Source organism: Populus trichocarpa, chromosome 16 (assembly GCF_000002775.5).
Source record: "Populus trichocarpa isolate Nisqually-1 chromosome 16, P.trichocarpa_v4.1, whole genome shotgun sequence".
Taxonomy (NCBI): Eukaryota; Viridiplantae; Streptophyta; class Magnoliopsida; order Malpighiales; family Salicaceae; genus Populus; species Populus trichocarpa.
The window spans coordinates 3,239,505-3,257,829 of NC_037300.2; the positions used below are offsets into that span (position 1 = coordinate 3,239,505).

General features: G+C 34.2%; 3 protein-coding genes across 3 annotated transcripts; all 3 read right to left on the minus strand.

Annotated features, from left to right (window-relative positions):
• Positions 1-789: 789 nt before the first annotated feature.
• Positions 790-3,280, minus strand: LOC7483992 (cytochrome P450 93A3). The gene is made up of 2 exons (XM_002323260.3): positions 2,265-3,280; positions 790-1,586 (listed from the first exon to the last, which is right to left on the minus strand). Exons 1-2 carry the CDS (start codon positions 3,198-3,200, stop codon positions 939-941), a joined length of 1,584 nt encoding a protein of 527 aa, XP_002323296.1. The 5' UTR covers positions 3,201-3,280; the 3' UTR covers positions 790-938.
• A 1,905-nt stretch (positions 3,281-5,185) lies between these two features.
• On the minus strand, positions 5,186-8,214 carry LOC7483993 (protein POLYCHOME). Its single transcript, XM_002323261.4, has 3 exons — positions 7,944-8,214; positions 7,084-7,449; positions 5,186-6,007 (listed from the first exon to the last, which is right to left on the minus strand). The coding sequence occupies exons 2-3, from the start codon at positions 7,441-7,443 to the stop codon at positions 5,624-5,626; spliced, it is 744 nt and encodes a 247-aa protein (XP_002323297.1). The 5' UTR covers positions 7,444-7,449; positions 7,944-8,214; the 3' UTR covers positions 5,186-5,623.
• Positions 8,215-10,883: 2,669 nt separating this feature from the next.
• Positions 10,884-16,617, minus strand: LOC7483994 (ras-related protein RABA4d). Its single transcript, XM_002323262.3, has 2 exons — positions 16,070-16,617; positions 10,884-11,605 (listed from the first exon to the last, which is right to left on the minus strand). The coding sequence occupies exons 1-2, from the start codon at positions 16,291-16,293 to the stop codon at positions 11,173-11,175; spliced, it is 657 nt and encodes a 218-aa protein (XP_002323298.1). The 5' UTR covers positions 16,294-16,617; the 3' UTR covers positions 10,884-11,172.
• Positions 16,618-18,325: the final 1,708 nt, after the last annotated feature.

Genomic DNA, 18,325 nt, shown 5'->3' on the forward strand with positions numbered 1-18,325 from the left:
TGCCTCTCTTCTTGATTAATGTGGTGGTCTCCCCATCACATGGTGCGGGACCACACACAACAGATACTTTAGGACGGTTCAAGAAATTAGCTTCATTGATTTTGAGAAATTCTTTTGCAACTTCTCGGGTAGAAGCAAGAAGACAAGGTTTTGAGCCAATGAAGAAGTAAACTAAAGGTCCATAGCGGGTTGAGAGCTTGTGGAAAGCTTGGTGGGGGATTGGACCAAGGAGGTACATATGTCCAATGATTGGGAGGGCTCTAGGGCTTGGCGGGAGGCCAGCCTTGCCGCCGATTTTGGCCGAGATGGTTTGCACCAGAAAGATGGATGCTTGGAAGATAACGAATGGTATTGCAAAATGTTGCATATCAGCCATAGTTGATCAATGTTGGATTAATAGATTGTGGACTAGTGTAATTAAGATGGAGATTAAAGAGGTGCTTGTTTGTAATAATTTGGACCAGTTCAATGTGATGTAACTGGCTAATACAGGACGCAAAAAAAAAAAATGAAAATAATAAAAATATTTCAAAAATAATAACTCGCGAAAAAAAAATTATGAAATAGAAAATAATAAATCTTTTTTAAAAAATTTAAAATATTTCTAGAATCCTTTGCCATTAAAATTCTAAATACTTCTCAAGAAAAACAATTCAGGAATTCTTCTTTTTGTCATTCTGTTCGAAAAATCTTGTTTTTTATTTCTTAAGTATTTTTAATTAATAGTCTTCTTACAATTTAATGCAATTTAGTCCCATTTGATTACATTGTCTAAATTTTGCACACATAAAGCAAACCAGCAAATGTTGACCACATTTTCTTAGAAAGTTTACATACCGAATTGATATAAATAGAGGAATAATTTTAAGGATTTTCCATAAATCAAACGAACATGCGAAAGACAAATAAGCAAAATCACAAAGTTTCAATACCTAGCATTAAGCATTCGTGGGATCAAAACGTGTGATGGGATAGCACGCAAGAGGCAACACCCTTGATCCTGAATAACCTGTCGCCATTTCGTTATCAATCTTAGCATCATCTTTCACTTCCCAATCAAAGCATTGTACTAGGGCTCCTATCGTTGCGTGCGTGACAATCAAGCCATGAGAAGCAGCAATGCATGCTCTCCTTCCACTGCCGAATGGAAGGAAATGAAAATCATGATCTCCCTTAAAGTCCATTGTTGGATGATGATCAAAATTGGTGTCCATCGAATCGGCCAAGAACCTCTCTGGAAAGAAGTCATCTGGCTTCTCCCAAGAATCTGAGTCTCGCATTATGGCATAGGCGTTGATGAGGATTCTAGTGCCAGCTTTAATGTCATAGCCATTGATCCTAGTATCGACGTCGCATTGCCTTGCCCGCAAGGTTGCTATAGGGTTTAACCTGAGGGTTTCCTTCACAACTGCCTGTAAGAAAGGAAGCTTTGGGACGTCTGATTCTTTGAGTAGCCTATAGTTAGAGCCAAAAACCGAGTGAATCTCCTCCCTCAGCTTCATGAATGCTTTGGGATTGTTTATTAACTCTGTAATGGCAGATTGCATGGCCGTTGCAGTAGTTTCCACGCCCGCAAAAAATATTTCCTGTACAGCTAGAAATAATTATGTTCATGACAGCAATATAATGGTAACTTATTGCAATACATAGGCACACACATACACACAAGCAGCTTTGATTAATTAGTCATGAAGTGGAATACATCTTTGATTGGTTAAGTATTTATCTCTAATTATTTTAGAATTTCGATCTAAACTTTAGAGAAAAAATTTATTGATTGTAATCCAAAATCTTGATAAAGAATTTTATTATTTATTTAAATTATTGAGTGAGAGACGCATTTTTGGAATCAAATTAAACTATTACGTACATATTTAAATCTACACTTTAATATTAATTGTTATTTAATTAAAATTTAATGATCAGTATTATAAAATCATATTTTCTCAGAAAAATCATGAATTTAGTTCATATCTGAAATACTTTTCGTTGCACGAGAGATTATTTCTAATTAACATTTGAAAAAATTTCTAGCCGCATAGATCTTATATGGAATTTTGTTCTTATAAATCTTATTTTTATTATATGCTAGTTTTGTCATTATTTCAATGGCACTATCATCTTTAATAAAATCACAATTATCATAAAAAAAAATCTTAAAAAAATTTAAAATTTCAGGAAAAAAAATAGATTTAGGCATTTAGCAGAGTGCAATAAAACCATTATATATGTGTGTGTATACTAAAAGTAAATTAAGAACTCACTAGGAAGAACTTTTTTATATGCGTCCGTGTTAACTTCAACTCAGCATTTGTGTCCTTATATGCCTCCATTAAGATGATCATCACATCTTTCTGTTCTTCGTCACCACTGTTGATCAACTTATCAAAATTGTCTTCATATTTCTTCATCAGTTGCTCCAGTAGCTTGTCATACTTCCTAGTCGCTGATACAAGCCTTTTCCCTTTACCTAAAAGGTCAAATCTGTTCAAGGGACCAAAAACCTCATTGAAACTAAACTTTGCTGCATTTTCCATTATATCTCCTACCAGCTTCCTTATTTCTATAGGTAAATTAGGGTCTTCCACGCATATATTGCCAATTACCATCCTACAAATTATATTACTCGAGAAGACCGATAGCTCCTCACCTAAATCACATGGCTTCCCTTCTCTTGATTTATCCACCAGTGATTTCAAAAGCTTCAATGTCTCTTGCTCCCGGATGTGAACGAATCGATCAAGCTGAGGGCCACGGAATAGTTTGGTCATGCATAGCTTCTTCATAAATCGCCAATATGTGCCGTACGGGGCATTGAAGAAAGTATATCCATCATAAATGTCAAATTTTGAGAGACCGAAACCGAGTGTATACTTAGAGGCGAAATCAACATCATGGATTTTCAAGATCTCCTTGGCTGTTTTGGCATCGGATACAACATAAATTGGTGTTGATCCAAAACGTATTTTCATGAGAGGGCCATATCTGCTAGCAAGTGTTTTGAGGGAGTTTGGTAAATCCGAACTTAACAGGTGAAGGTGACCAATAATGGGTAAGCCTAGAGGACTTGGTGGGTGGCGAGTCTTGTTGCAAAAGCTGGTGCATGTTTTGATGAAGAGGTGCACCACAATGATAATAATGGTGCTCCAAGTGATGCAGAGGCAGCAATAATATGCAAAACTATGATCACTAGGGGCCATGATCAGCAAGTTTTACAGCACAACACAAAAGGAAGAGTAGTGCTTAAGAGTGCAGGCGAGGGAAAATATATATATCTTGCAGAGTTCTGTGCGACTGCTAGGTAACTAGCTAATCTTTCATTTAGATTGATAAAATTAGCAAGTAATTCCACACGAACCCCAATTCAAACTGTTAAACTTTTATTATTAAAAAGATAAACTTAAATTAATTGTAAGAATGCTTAGATGCAGGAGCAGCTAGCACATGTTCACGTGCATTAAACACACTTCATCAAAGCCATTGACTAACAGTGTTTAGTGAACTCAGTACTAGCATCATGGATTTCCTCAACCAGATTAATATGCCAAGGCCATATTGGAATATCGGTTAATTAAACAGCAGATAAAGTACCAATAATATTGCTTGGTTCTTAATATAATATTTATACCAATGAGATCAGGTTAACGTGATTCTTCAGAAATTATCAATTATGTAGTCTCTTTTTTTTTTTTTTGTCTTATATGTACTTTTCAATTATTTATTGATGAAGAGAAGCAGATTCAATCCATCTATTATATTTTCAATTATTTGAGACCTTCTATATATGTTCCTGTCCCTCTGACCTTGTTTTATTAACCCTTAATTTTGCACTCTTCAAAAGAAACTAATAATGGCCTGAGACATTGCCACATGCTCAAATTAAAACACGGAAATCAATCCATTATATATATATATATATATATATATATATATATATTCGAAAGTAAAAAAAAACCTAACTTGGGTCATTTGTGAACCTTCTAGGATGATTGTGCAAGCAGTTGATGAAATAGAGGAGCCCCCGGAACAATAGTCATGCTGAAAGCTTTATAAGGCCCAAATGAGCATTCCTTATATAAGTATATCCTATATAGCCAGGATGCGCAAACTATTTTTTTTTTTAATGGTAGAAAAGATATAAATATTTTTAAAATAAAAACCTAAGATTTTAGTTATTCACTCGAGATAAAAAAAAATAAAAAGCAATGAAAAAAAAATCAAGTTAAACCTGATAAATATATTGAATTCCTGACTTTAAATATAATATTAAAATAACTTTATTAAAAGAAAAAAAAGTAAAAAACAAAAAATATCAAGTTTCAATGAACCTGAAGATAATGAATGAAACTAAAAAATAAAAAATAATTGAACTAATCATGAGGTACGTTGAATCATAACATAAAAAACAAATTCAAAAAAAATAATAAATGTAAAATTCATAACCAACCAAAATAATTAGGGATGAACTTGAAAAAAAATGAATAAAAAAAAAGATAAATATAGATTTGAAAAGAAATAGAACTAAATTTTACTCAAAAAAAATCAAATCAAATCATAAAGATAAATTGAAAAATAATCTCGATTAAAAAGAGGATGTGGATTCAAGTTATTCGAGTTTTTTAGGACTCTAACATAGTAAAAATGATAAAATAACACGGTAAAAAAATATTTAAAAAATTAATATAATTTAAAAAGTCATAAATAACATTTAAAATTTGGAGGTTACAAGTATCATTTAAAACTCTTTTAAATTGCAAAATTACTAGATACAAGAATTAATAAAAAAAGATAAATGAAAAAAAAAATGAAAAAAAATTCTATAAGTACATTAAAACTCTGATAACAATACCTAATTTTCTTTTCAATAATAATTTAAAAAGAATAAAAGTGGAAAAAAAAATTTATCTAGCGAAGTTTAAATCAGATCAACTAAATCTCTATTTACTTACTGGGACAAATCAATCTAATTTTATCAAGTAAATATCTTGATTGGTTCAGCTGAAACTCTACCGAAGTTTTGAATTTCGGGTTTTTCAAATCAGATGGATTCAACAAATATGATTCCCATTAGGGTTAATTAAGAATGGCCCAAGAAGTAGCACATTGATGAGCATCACACAACATGAAACTAGCACGAGGCAGATCAAAGGAAGTGTACTTTATCCATCTACATATTACCATAATCAGATCAAATTCAACTGGTTCAGATCTATTATTTCATTATCACACTAGGAAGTAATAGATCATACGCAAAAGACAGAAGTACTGTACCTGATTTTGTATCCTATGTACATCAGTCAAAACAATACGTAGCACTTGTCTATCCTACACACCTTCAAAAGAATGAAGGATCAATAAAATCTTCATGAGAATGAAGGGAACAAGGGTACAAGATTGCCCAGCAGCAATGTTTCACTGGCAAATTGAAATCTAAGAGCCCCCTGCCACTAAAAGTTCCAAGACTCTGAAAAGATATCACCAGAAGATGATCAATCTCAAAGCACAGGGATATCACCAGAGGATGATCAATCTTACTGCACAGGATGTCACTAAAGAGAGTGACTGTCTTCCTGCTGTTGGTTTACCGTAGAATATTGTGGAACTATCACCAGAAGATGATCAATTACCGCATTGACATAAGAGTTCGCACTCTTTTCTCTCTCTCGGCCTTCTTAGCACTTGGAGTCCTCTTCAGTTTTTGCAACTCCTCCATCACTACCTTCTCAACCGTGTCAATTGAGTTCAGGAGTTTCTTCTGAGGTGTTAGACATTCTGGATCTCCAGAGGCTTGGTTTGTGATATGCTGTAAAATTTTTGGCACTTTACCAATGGTGGAAGGACAGCCCTTGAATGCAGGAGTTGGTTTGGGGGACATAATCCTGTTACTGGGCTCCGGATGAGCAACTGGTGTTGCCTCAGAAAATTCAGGATCCATTCGGCCTTGTGGCATTGGGCTCCCGATTTCTCGACCATCACTTCCTCCCAAGCGTCCCCTTCTTTCAATTGCCTAAACAAAGAATTTCTCCAAAATAAGTTGAACGGGAAAGTACGCAAAACTGAAAACCATGTCCATTTAAGTAACATTTCCACCTTACTAGAACAATTATGGGGCAATGAAGGTTTTCACAAGGTTGAAAGCTGAGAGAATGGATAATGTGTTGGCTTTTGCCAACAAGGCAGTGTAGCAAAGGTTATTTGACAACCCATATGACGTGGGTGATCGAGTTGGACACCAGGGATGTCTAGCCAATACCAATAAAATTCCGCTCTGACCAATTTGACAGGACACTCATGGGGATTGATCTATAAACTTAGGACACGGACTTGAAATCAGCTCACACCCCCTCATTGATGGGGCAATTTAGAGAATGAAGCACAACCACACCCACAAACTCATCATCAAACCTTTCACACTCCACTATGCAAGGATTGAAATGAAAAAATATAGAAATTGCAGAAGTTCATCAAAGCAGTCTGTTCCACTCAACACGCAATAAATAAATCAATTTTTACTGAATATGTTGGTCGCAGAATGCAGATGAAAGGGAAATTAGACTACTATAACAAAAAAAAAATATGCTTGAGTCTTAGAGATAGGCAATGACTTTAGATTTAATAGATGAAACATCGTACCATTAGCTATTTTCATGGAAAACCAACAAAAAATATCTTCCAATTATCTCAAGTTAATTAGCATTTCTTGCATAGAACATGGTTTCATCAAATTTCAACTTCATGAAAGCCATATAATAATATTACATAGAATCAAACACTAGGCAGGTAGCCAGAAAATTATTCTCAAGTTACTTTATCACAAAATACAATAACCCCATACATTAAACAAGTAAAATCCAATTATCTACTGAGAACCCGATTAACCCATCATTAGAACCCTATAATAATCCCCAAAAAAAAACACAGTCAGGAAGAATCTTATAATTACACATAACCAAGCAATCAATTTATAATCAACAAAGCAGAACACTAATCAAAGCGCCAAGGATTATCAAATGACGTTAATCCTAATATATCAAACAATAAATGTTCTACAACAAAATGTAAAAAGAAGAAAACAATCATTACCCTCACAACAGCGGTGATATCACGAAGAGGGGTTCTGGGGTACCAGGAAGGTAACAAGCTATTTGATCCACGACCCCTTCTTCTCCGGGCACTCCCAGGGGGAGGCATATTTTCTCTGTCCAATGGAGTCCAGCCTCCTCGACCCCTTGGAGTGCCCAATCTACCTCTTCCGCGCCCAGTAATGGTACCCACGCCCACTGTTTGATTTCTTATTGCTGTGTTTGTTCTAGGAGAACCAAACAGCGCCATGTCAAGCTCTGGCCGGTCTTGATAGATACCAAGATTCATTGATTGTCTTCTCGCAGCAAAGATTGCTGCTATGTCTACTGCCCTTGACAGTCTATCTCTTGATTCCGTCATTTTTATCTGAGAGAATTAACCAAGATTCTGTTACATTAATTTAATAATTAGAAGATTAAACAAGTCTAATTCACAATAGAGAAACTGAAGAAAACAGAGATCTCGAATTATATAAAGAGAACCCCGGGAAAAAAAAAAGTAAAATTTTCCGCGAAATGAGGGTTTTGTCAGAATACAACTAGAGAATAATGAAACAAGATATTGTAACTTTAATCATTTCAAAAAAACAAAACTTCCAGGAAAACTAGGGTTTCTCGCACCCCAAATGAAGCTAAAATTAAAAACAAAAACAGAGATCTCATCACATTTTCAGGGAAAACTCCTCATTTTCTCATCATCCAGACCCAGATTCAATTTCTTTTACGAAACATAAAATATCCTCTACCCAATGGAGAAAATAACATTTTCTTATTACCCCAATCACTGATTTTAAAGAAACAACAGGATTATAAAGAAACAACAATAATAAGCAATTAACAAATAAAAGAACAAAGTTAGACCCAGATGAGCTTCCTTCTGAAAAAATGACACTTCAATAAAACCCAGATGACAGATTCTGGAGAGAGAAATGAGAAAGGGTTTGGTGTTTGTTGCCTTGGAAAGGCTAAGAAAGATTAGGGCTTAGTGTTTTGCTTCATTGATTAGGGAAGCAGGGTGCTCAAATTTTGAAATGCGTTCAGAGGCGGGATACTTGACGTTACGCTTTTGCCCTCACAATTGGGCTGCACGTAGCTTTCTTTTTTTCCTTCTGAGCAGAGGCATCAAATTCGATCATCTTTTAGGAAATAGAATCTAGCAGTGCATTGGCCCGCGCTATAAAGTTAGAAAATTTTTGAAACGCCGAAAAAAAAAAAACATGCGTTCAGAGGCGGGATACTTGACGTTACGCTTTTGCCCACACAATTGGGCATCTCTAACATGTTTTTTTTTTTTAAGCGTGAATTCAATATCATTTGTATATTTGACTATAAACAGAAACATATTAGGTTTATCAGGATTAATAGAAGTTAATTTACAAAATTCACAAAGATTAAAAAAATAAATTAGAAAAAGCTCAATTGTTAATTAACTTGATAATATTCAAGGATAAAATCAATAAAAAACAATACTCAATTAAAAAAACACATAACTGAACTTGAGTTAACAAGTCAAACTCACGACGCAAGTCATACACATTATTATATTCAATAATTTTTTCATTCTAGAGATTATTTTTCATTTAATTATACAACAATAAAACAAATTAGATTTTTCTTGTAAGAAATATTTCTTTAAAAAAAAACAAGACAGTAATGTGTGACTAAGATAGCAAAAGTAAATCATTGAAAACAAATAATGAAGTTAAATAAAAAAATTAATCATAAATAACAAATGGTAAATTTATTTTTAAAAAAAAAAAAAAAAGAGGGACAGAAAATGCATTAAAAAAAAATAATAGTCTAAACGTTATGGCTTAACCTATTAAACAAGTGATCCGGGTCATGAACTCATCCAAATTCAATAATTTTTTAAAAAATTATATTTAACCCAAATATAAAAAAGATTTGAAAAAATAAAAATAAAAATAAAAATAAAGCTGATGTGCACGGGCTACATAGGCTTTGAAAGAAAAGGCCCAAATATGTGGGTTTCAAGCCCATTTTTCAACGCACATGGTTTTCGAACCCATTACAATTACTTTCAAACACCAACTTTCAAATGGATGTTACCCATTACAATAACTTCAATAACTAAATGGTTGATAGAAAATCAAGGGTTTGTAGGTGTTTGCTCCTCAAAAACCCTTTTTTTATACCATTTTTCACCATAAAATTGTTCCACGATCATCTGAACACTGATTTTCAACCTCAAAACTCATTTTAATAAACTAAAATTACTTAAAAAAACTAAATTAAACTCAAAAGACCTTTTATATTTTTAGAATCCAATCTCCCTTTACCTACCATTTCAGAACCACTAACTACCGTCAATACACTACTCTCTCCATGACGAATAGATTGATATCAATGTCGATGATGTAAATAAGGTCAGACAAAGTATTCTCTCTTCCCCTTCTTTTCTATCACTTCTCCCTTCTTTCTACATAGAAAGACTGAAACGTGATCAAATACACCACTGTTACAAAGTAAAGGGACCTAAATGCAAAGTTGGTCAATACCGAACTTATAATGACTCTTAAAATTTGACAAAACTATAAGAATATCATTATAAACAGTAGCATTGAATCTTAGTGAACCGATATACGAGAAGGTGTCCCTTTACAATCAACAATGTATTTCAATGTACACTATCTTTTATTTTATTTTTTCTAGCTATTTGACCCGCGTTTCATTACAGATCAGATAAAAATATAAATATATAAGTTTTTGGATATAGAAGAAATTTTCAATCATAAATCAAAATTTTTATACATGTATATAATTAAATAAATTGATATTTAATCAAGAGATAATTAAGATAAAAATATTTGATCTTGCAATATAGATCATACACTATATTATGTTTAATAATTTGTTTCTTAGAATAATTTTTTATTTAATTAAATAATTATCAGTGCCAATAAATAGTAAAAAATAATTTATTAGTGAAAATGAATTAAATAAAACTATGAAACTCAACTAGTTATATGTAAAAATATATCTCATAAGAGTTTTAATCAAATTTATTTTTTAAAAATCACAATTGCAAAAACTACTATAATTTCAAATACACTAAAAACTAATGATCAAATAATCAATTTTTTGTTTTTTGGTTTTTTAGGTGTTTTGATTTTATACATCTAATCCAAGACCACAGAATGACTTATAATATAATGATTATTTACTGATTGAACAAATCCTGATAAAAAATCAAGCAATTCATCTGATATGCATATTCCCTTTCTTAATTATTACAGATCTCAAGCAATTCATGAAAAAATATTAATTTAACATGTTTTTAAGCCAAAAAACATTTTTTGAAAAAACAATGGAACATAAGTAAATGCAATGCCAAACTTTCCTTAGGTAGTATTTTTTGAAAAAATTTTAATTTTTTTTAAAATTAATATGTTTTTGATGTTTTCATATTATTTTGATATACGGATGTCAAAAATATTTTTTAAAAAATTATTTTAATGTGTTTTGAAATGAAAAGCACTTTGAAAAACAATTGTTACTACACTCCCAAAAACTTTCCGTCTCTATTGGTTTTTGCATTTTAAAAGTGTTTTTAAAAAAATTAAATTTTATTTATTTTTCTTTACTAAAAATTAATATTTTTAAATTATTTTGATGCCCTAATATCAAAAATAATTTTTTAAAAATAAAAAAATATTATTTTAATATATTTTTAAATAAAAAATACTTTAAAAAATAACATGTAATGATTCTTAGATTGTTTGTCAGGATGGAAAAAATTATAAGATATTATGGTTCTTCTCTTCGCTGCAAAGAGTGGAGTTAAAGCAAAATTCACCCAAAAAATGGGATTATTACATTGACAATCTTGGGATATCATCACCCTCCACGGAATTATACTCAAGCAGCATCATCATCATCATCATAATGGATAGAAAGATACCAGTTCAACTGATAAATGCCTCACTCTGTTAGTCAACAATAAGGATACCCACCTTTCAAGGCTCTGTTAGTCAACAATAAGGAGTATATGTGACATTGTTCAGAAAAAGGAGCCTAATTAAACAGGATTCCCAAAAACTCAAACAAATGTTAAAATTGGAGGCTAGAATTACATGCAGCAACCTTTCTTTTCAGAATTCTGCTCCTGTGAAGGAACTAAAATTCTAGTTCCCTTGAAGGCACCTGAATTTTCATTCGATTCATCATTGCCAGCAAGAGTTCTCTTGCTGATTATCCTATATATTTCTGTCAGCATTGTTAAAAAAGCAGTCTCAACATTGGTAGCCTCAAGTGCTGATGTCTCCATAAAGAAGAGATTCTCTCTTTGAGCAAACTCCTTAGCATCTTCTGCCGGAACTGCTCGGAGACTCCCCAGGTCACACTTGTTGCCAATGAGCATGATAATAATGCTCTTATCAGCATGCCCCCTCAATTCCTCAAGCCATCTAGCCATGTGATCGAATGACTGGCGCTTGGTCATGTCATAAACTAACATAGCACCAACTGCTCCCCGGTAGTATGCACTCGTCACTGCCCTGTATCTGAGAGAAGAGAAGAAACACCCCAAGAAAGAACAAACACAAAATGTACTAAAAAAGATTCAGATTTAAGTGTACATGTTCATTTTCAACAAACATAATGGAAGAGCTTGCAAATATCAGATTGCCTGTGTTTAGGACCAAATCAGGATTAAGGTCAGGCCGATAGAGACTAAGGTACCAATCAAAAGCAAACAGGCAGGAAAAGGAGGGAGTTAGCTTTTCACATAGGTATAGTTGTTCATCTGAAATATTGCAGCCAGAAATTTTTCACACTAAATTAGCACCATATATGATGTCAAATTTGGATGTACCTAAAACCTTCTGCAAGCAAGCAAGCACATTGTTTAGCTATAGATGTATTTAGGTTGCTAATGAACTATAGGCCAGTATGACTTCAAAGGAAATGAAAGTTAAACTGAGATTCCTTAATAATGTTTAAATGAGAATTGTAACAAATACTAAAAATATAACTAAATATTTCCCTGTGAAGATCATATTTGTCCTCATTTCAATGAGAAAAACCAATGATTGCCTAAGCTGAATGAAAATGGGACATGCATTTCGAGAATCAGTTCTCCATCTTCTGTTGTGTTTTAAGGAGAGGGAACATGATGTCATTGTTGGCAGGCCTTTCAGTGGGTGACATTACTGATAATACTGATAGTGGGATTCAGGATTGCTTCAAATTAAATGAGAGAAGGCTCCTCAATATGTGAGAAACAAGGTCTATGCCTTAAGAAATATTGCTTTCATAATAATATCAGAAAGGATTTTCAGAGCCGGTGTCAAGTTTGCAGATAATACTTCTATTTGGGTCTGAAGCCTTTGTTTCAGGATTAGTAGCTTCTAAAGCAGCAATAGTTTCTTGAAGATCTTCAAGTAAAAAGGACAGAAAAAAAAAGATATAAGATGATTATCAAGGTTGTGTTGGTCAAGGTATTTGGAAAAACCTCATACAATGCTATGTGTGTGTATAAGTTAAATTCTCTTAAACAAGGCACGAAGCAGAAGGATTAACAAAAATAGGTCCTGAAAAATAATGATAGAGATGTAGAAAAATTCCATCAGTTAAACTAACACATCACAGAAGTCATGCCAGGGGGAGTCTCATTGGCCATAATAGTCCTAAGTGTTCAAGAAATCTAAGATGAAAGTGTTGTGAAATAATCTCTCTTCTCCACCGTCTAATCAATAGCCCTTTCTTCTCCACCGACCTAGCTAAGAGTTCGAGCATGGAAGCTGAAATCAAGGGTTCAACAATGGCTGCCATCTTTGTGTGTGTGATATTACTCCCTAAGAAGCACCACCAGCATCCTCATTAATCCCACTCCCACCACCAGTGGCTTCAGAGCATGGTTGAAGATAAACACTAGGTGTTTTGATTTTTGCCTAGAAATGAAAGTGGTCACAAATGTGTTTTTAACATGCCATCATGACGACGAGGTCGAGAAGAACACGCTGGTGAAAAATGAGCGAAAAACTAACTTCCAGCATGGCTGCATGTGCCCACACACGCCGACGATGGAGTTGCCGACGCGCTGCACGAGCCTTCTTCCCCTAAATGGCCTAACCCAACCCGAGACCAGTTGACCCAGACCATATTGGCTGACCTGAAACCAGTACCATATCATCAAAGCCCATTCAGCAGCCATGTCAGCAAAGTAGTGCCACGAGTTGAGCCAAGCTAAAGGGAGTCAAGCCGAGCCGCAGACTAAACGAATTGATTTAGTATAGTTGATCGTGCAATCGGTTTGTTGAATTTAAGTCATTCATGAGGTCATACTTGTTTCAATGATTTCATATCTAAGCCATCTAAAATGCAATTTGAATTATTTCATCCTAGTTTTTAGCTAATTAATCATTTCAGATGCAACTGTATAGTATGATTGTTGAGATTCAAAATGAAAATGGTGATTCTGATGTTATGATATAGATTGCTCGTGGAAAGAGTGTGTGATTGTCATTTTTTGTGGGGAGATGATGATGATGAAAAAGAAGACGCACTTAGGGGTAGAGCTATGAAATTTAGTTAAGTGAGGAAAATTTAAATTTTACTAGTTTTAGAGCCAAAACTATGAATTGTCCAAGGCAAAGGCTGGAAAAAATATTCAGGCAAGGGTCGGGGCCCTGCCAAACCCCTTGTCTTCGCCTCTATTAAGTTAATGATATTAAGATCATGGAAGACAATAGCGAATTAGACCTTTTCGATGCATACAAAGAATGGAAAGATAAGTTATTTCATCTAATTGAATGGGTGTGATCACCTATGAAGAAAGACAAAGACATCTTGGTTTGAAGGTGTGGATAGAGTCGGAATCTTGAGTGAAATGGTGTAAGCGCTTCAATGGAATGCACAGAAACTCCATGCAATCAGTGGCAGTGATCTCTTTTATAGTACATATGGTGATAGAGAATGTTAGAGCCACTTGAAGGCATCTTAGAGGAAGAAGGATGCAATCATCTTATGAAAAACAATAAAGGCACCTTCGTGAGAAGGTGTGAGGGTCATGGTGTGAACTCAATTTTAGATCACCCTTGAGCTGATGTTACAACTGGATATTAGTGGATACGGTAGGTGTGTGGATAGTCAATAGAATGGAGTGTCTAAGACGAGTATAAAGATAAGTGTAGATCAACTTTTCATAAACTTCCCCTGTCGTGAAAGAGGAGAGCTAGTTGGACTCTTGTATGAAGAGCAAATGACTAATGGAGAAATAAAACGTAATTTCTAAGGTGAAACAGAAGACAAATATGACTCCTGAATGAGTAGACTTTTAAGAAAATGATGAGCTCGTAATCGCACTATAATATTTAGTTAGTGAATGTCGCATTCGAAAATAAATATTTTTTTAAGGAAGTGTTGTAAGCCTCGGTAAAAGACTTAGTTAATCATTTTGAACCGAAAATGGTTGCAAAGCTTGATGGGGGAATGTGGTATGTCCTAGGGACAAGTGTCAACACTTTTTAGATGTGGCATGTTAGGTCATTTAGTTGTAATGATGCTTTGATTTGAGAAAAAGATGTGTTTTGATCAGACTGATGATTGAAAGGTTTGACAACTATCAAAGAAGATGATTATGCCACATGAACGGAAAAGGGGTGATTGTCGGGTTGTTTCCATTCATGTGAAATGGCAGCCCATATGTGCAGCAGCCAAGAATGGATGGCACGGTGCATTGACAAAGCTTTGAGGTCGACACCGTTAATGGTCAAGAATGGACGGCACTAGCCGCATGCTCCTCTATAGCACTTAATTTCTCTACATTTTGATGTTGTAGACCAATGGCTACTGAGTTTGGATTACAATAAGAAAAGAAAAACAGAAGCATGGCATTGCAATTGATGCCAAACCAACCTTTAAGCAGGGGCAAACTAACTAGACACAGTCATACACGACACGGCAACGAGAAAGATGGCATATAAAACAGCAACAGGGCCTAAGAAAAAGGACCGGTGCAATGGTCATCCTTTGATAAACTTCCCACAATTAGCAGCATCCGCACATAAGCTTCTATTTACGTATGAAATCATAAGGAATCTGTGCGAGAAAGAAAGGGAATTTGCTCGAGTGGTATAGACTTATAGTGAAAACAATAGTAGGAACCAATCCCAAAAGAACGAACATTAAAATTTGAGAATGCGAAAAGGATGTGGAGATGGAATTCTTATACCGGATAGAAATTTCTCTACTAGATCATATGATAGGACAAGAAATTGAGATTCTCAGCTTCTAAAGCTGTCATTTGAATCTTGGTATCTCTGTCTATAACTCTCAGCTCTAGGTCTCCAACCGAACTGGGAATTCCTGAAATCCATGCTCTTCATTTTCATTCTACCAGAACGGGAATTCATGAAATCCCCTAATGTTTTCTTCCTTATGATCCCTTGTCCTACGCTTGTTTCCCTGAGTGGAAACAAGACAAGATCTGTCCAACTAGAGGATTAAGTAGCAAAGATGCAACCTACAGAATAGTCCTCGTAAGTTATTAAAATTGAGCAGCAACTATAATATTTACCTTAGGAACAAATGGCATGATCTAGGCACTGAGCCTGATCCTCTAACAAGGAAGCCTGTTGAATCTATATATATGTAGATGCATATATGTTGCATCCACCACCAAATCATGAGATAATTGAAAGCAGATTTTTCCTGACGAAATAATTTTTCACCAGTGCATTAATCTATCTGAGACTCCTCTAAATTATTCATGTTAACTAGGATTCTATGAAGCCATACCACAAGTAAATGTTACACCTTGTCACAAACTGTCATTCCATTTCTTCAATTATAAGCCCATTAACTCAAGGCCACTATTATCTATTTTAGACTTGCACATTCTCAAGCACAAATTTTCCAATCTGGTTTTTAATCTTCAAAAATCTAATATATACTCAAGCTCATTGTAAGTGATCTAATCTAAATACAATGACAAAATATCAAGAGAAAGTGTCTAAAACACACACCTTTCTTGGCCAGCAGTGTCCCAAATCTGTGCTTTTACCGTCTTGTTATGCATAGCAAGCGTTTTTGTCTGGAATTCAACCCCAATGGTGGCTTTAGAATCCACAGTGAATTCATTCCTTGCAAACCTCGCAAGAAGCTGTGATTTTCCAACTGCTGAATCTCCAATTAGCACAATCTTGAAAACATAATCAATCTTTTGATTGTAATCAACATAATTCGACATTTTCGCATCCACAAATTAAATCCCACAAGATTCTCTCCTCAAAAACATATAAAACCATGCAAAAAAAGAGAGAGATTGTAGTGATCTGGTGTCAAAACATCATTATTCGTTCCAGCATTAAAATCAATAAAAAGCTTAAGAAAAAGGATCGAAAAGAATTAATTACTGGTCAAGGCGAGAAAAAGGGTAAAATGGGGATGATGGAGGATAAAATGGGAATTAGAAATGAGGGTTAGGGTTAGGGTTTGAAAGGGAATGAAAAAAAAAATAGAAATGATTGGTTTTGTCTGTGAAACGGGTTGCAGAGAAAGACAAGGGTGTGAGGAAGGAAGAAGGAGAGATGGAGGGAAAGACCAACGGCAATTGCGGGACCCATTAACGGTTTTTACGGTAAAGGTTTTGGTGCTTTGCAGGATACACAAGTAAATCAAATGGGTAGATCTGGGTCGTTGACTGTGATGAAGTTGATAGAATCATGCCACTTTCCTTTTTAGGGTATTTTATCAATTAACCACCAGTACCCAAAAATAATTATCGGCTAATTAAGACAGACTTTTAGAGGTTTTCTATTTTTTTTCATGCCTTGATTCTTGTTGATTAAATGATGTCGTAATTTTTTTAAAATTAAATAGTATATAAAATCGATCAAGGATATAATTAAGAGGGATATGATTAAGAGATGGATTAAAAAATCCATCATGATTAATCACTCGATATTTATGATACGAGCCCATCATCTTCACGTTCTCGAAGATAGGAATGAGAAAAAAAATTGAAAAATTAATTAAATCGAAAAAACTAAAAAAAAAACTAAAAAAACCGAACTGTAAAAAAACCGATTAAACCGATTAAAATTTAAAAAAATTGGCCGGTTCGGTTTGATTTTGGTTTTATAAGCAAAAAACCGAACCGAACCCAAACCGAAAAAAACCAAAAAAACCGAGCCAAAACAGGAAAAAACCGAGCCAAAACCGAGAAAACCGAGCCAAACCGGTTTGAACTGGTTTTTATCCTAAAAACCGAACAGAACCGAAACCGGTCAGTTTGACCCGATTTCAGTTCGGTTTCGGTTTTTTTAAAAAAAAAAATTCGGTTTGATTACTTTTTTTTATAAAAACCGAACCGAATCAAAAATTATCACCTCTACTTTAAGTGCTTGATAAACTGACTTCACGAATTCAAGTTTTTTATCCTTCTACTCCATGGGACGTACATCCCACGTTTCATGCACAAATGCGAGCTCGAGACATATCAGCCTTCAGGACTTGGTTCGCTGACACTTTTTATCCTTCATCTCTGTGTCACCTCCATTAACGTCGATCCACTTGCTCCTTAGTCTAGCCTCATCACTCTTAGTCCTTGGATAATAAATCCGAGAGGTGGGTTTGGTCCGATGAACAAGTTTTATCATTTCATTTGGGTTCGAATTTTAGTATCAATTTTTTTAAGAAAAAAATATTAATTTTTTTAATGCATGATTTTTAGGTAATTTTTTGTAATTTAAATTTTGAACGGTTGTTGTGAATTTCTTTGGGATAACATGCAAATTAATATGGAGGAGAGAGAAAATAAAAAGAAAAAAAAACAAACCAGAGCCAAACCGGATGGAATTACCGTGCACACATCGTTTAGGGAGGTTGGCCCTGCCTGGATGAATCAAAAAATACTAAGGAAAACTATTTTTTTATCATTGTAAGCTATCACATGCGCCGCCTGATGACGGTGAGATGGTTTACACGCTCCAATAATTTTTTAAAATTATTATTGATAATAATCAAAATTCCAAACTACCCCTAAGACCAAAGGATTGTACCCAAAAAAAAAACAATATAAGATTATGAATAAACCCCTAAAATCAAGCTTTAAGGTTTTGATTTTAAGAGTAATAGAGTATTTACATTGTGCTTTGAAAAGTGAAGTTTCAAAAAAAAATACAAGACCTAGATCAAACTTAAGTGTTGTTTTGCTTTTAATTTTATTTTAGTAATTTAACTATGCAAAAAAATTATAAAACGACAATAGTAACCTCGAT

Excerpts from the sequence above, each read along its gene's own strand:
- LOC7483992 (XM_002323260.3), bottom strand. The coding sequence starts at position 3,200 with ATGGCCCCTAGTGATCATAGTTTTGCATATTATTGCTGCCTCTGCATC. Across the intron at positions 1,587-2,264 it reads ATATAAAAAAGTTCTTCCTA|GAAATATTTTTTGCGGGCGT; the intron begins GTGAGTTCTTAA and ends CTAGCTGTACAG.
- LOC7483994 (XM_002323262.3), bottom strand. The coding sequence starts at position 16,293 with ATGTCGAATTATGTTGATTACAATCAAAAGATTGATTATGTTTTCAAG. Across the intron at positions 11,606-16,069 it reads GACACTGCTGGCCAAGAAAG|ATACAGGGCAGTGACGAGTG; the intron begins GTGTGTGTTTTA and ends CTCTTCTCTCAG.
- LOC7483993 (XM_002323261.4), bottom strand. The coding sequence starts at position 7,443 with ATGACGGAATCAAGAGATAGACTGTCAAGGGCAGTAGACATAGCAGCA. Across the intron at positions 6,008-7,083 it reads ATATCACCGCTGTTGTGAGG|GCAATTGAAAGAAGGGGACG; the intron begins GTAATGATTGTT and ends TTCTTTGTTTAG.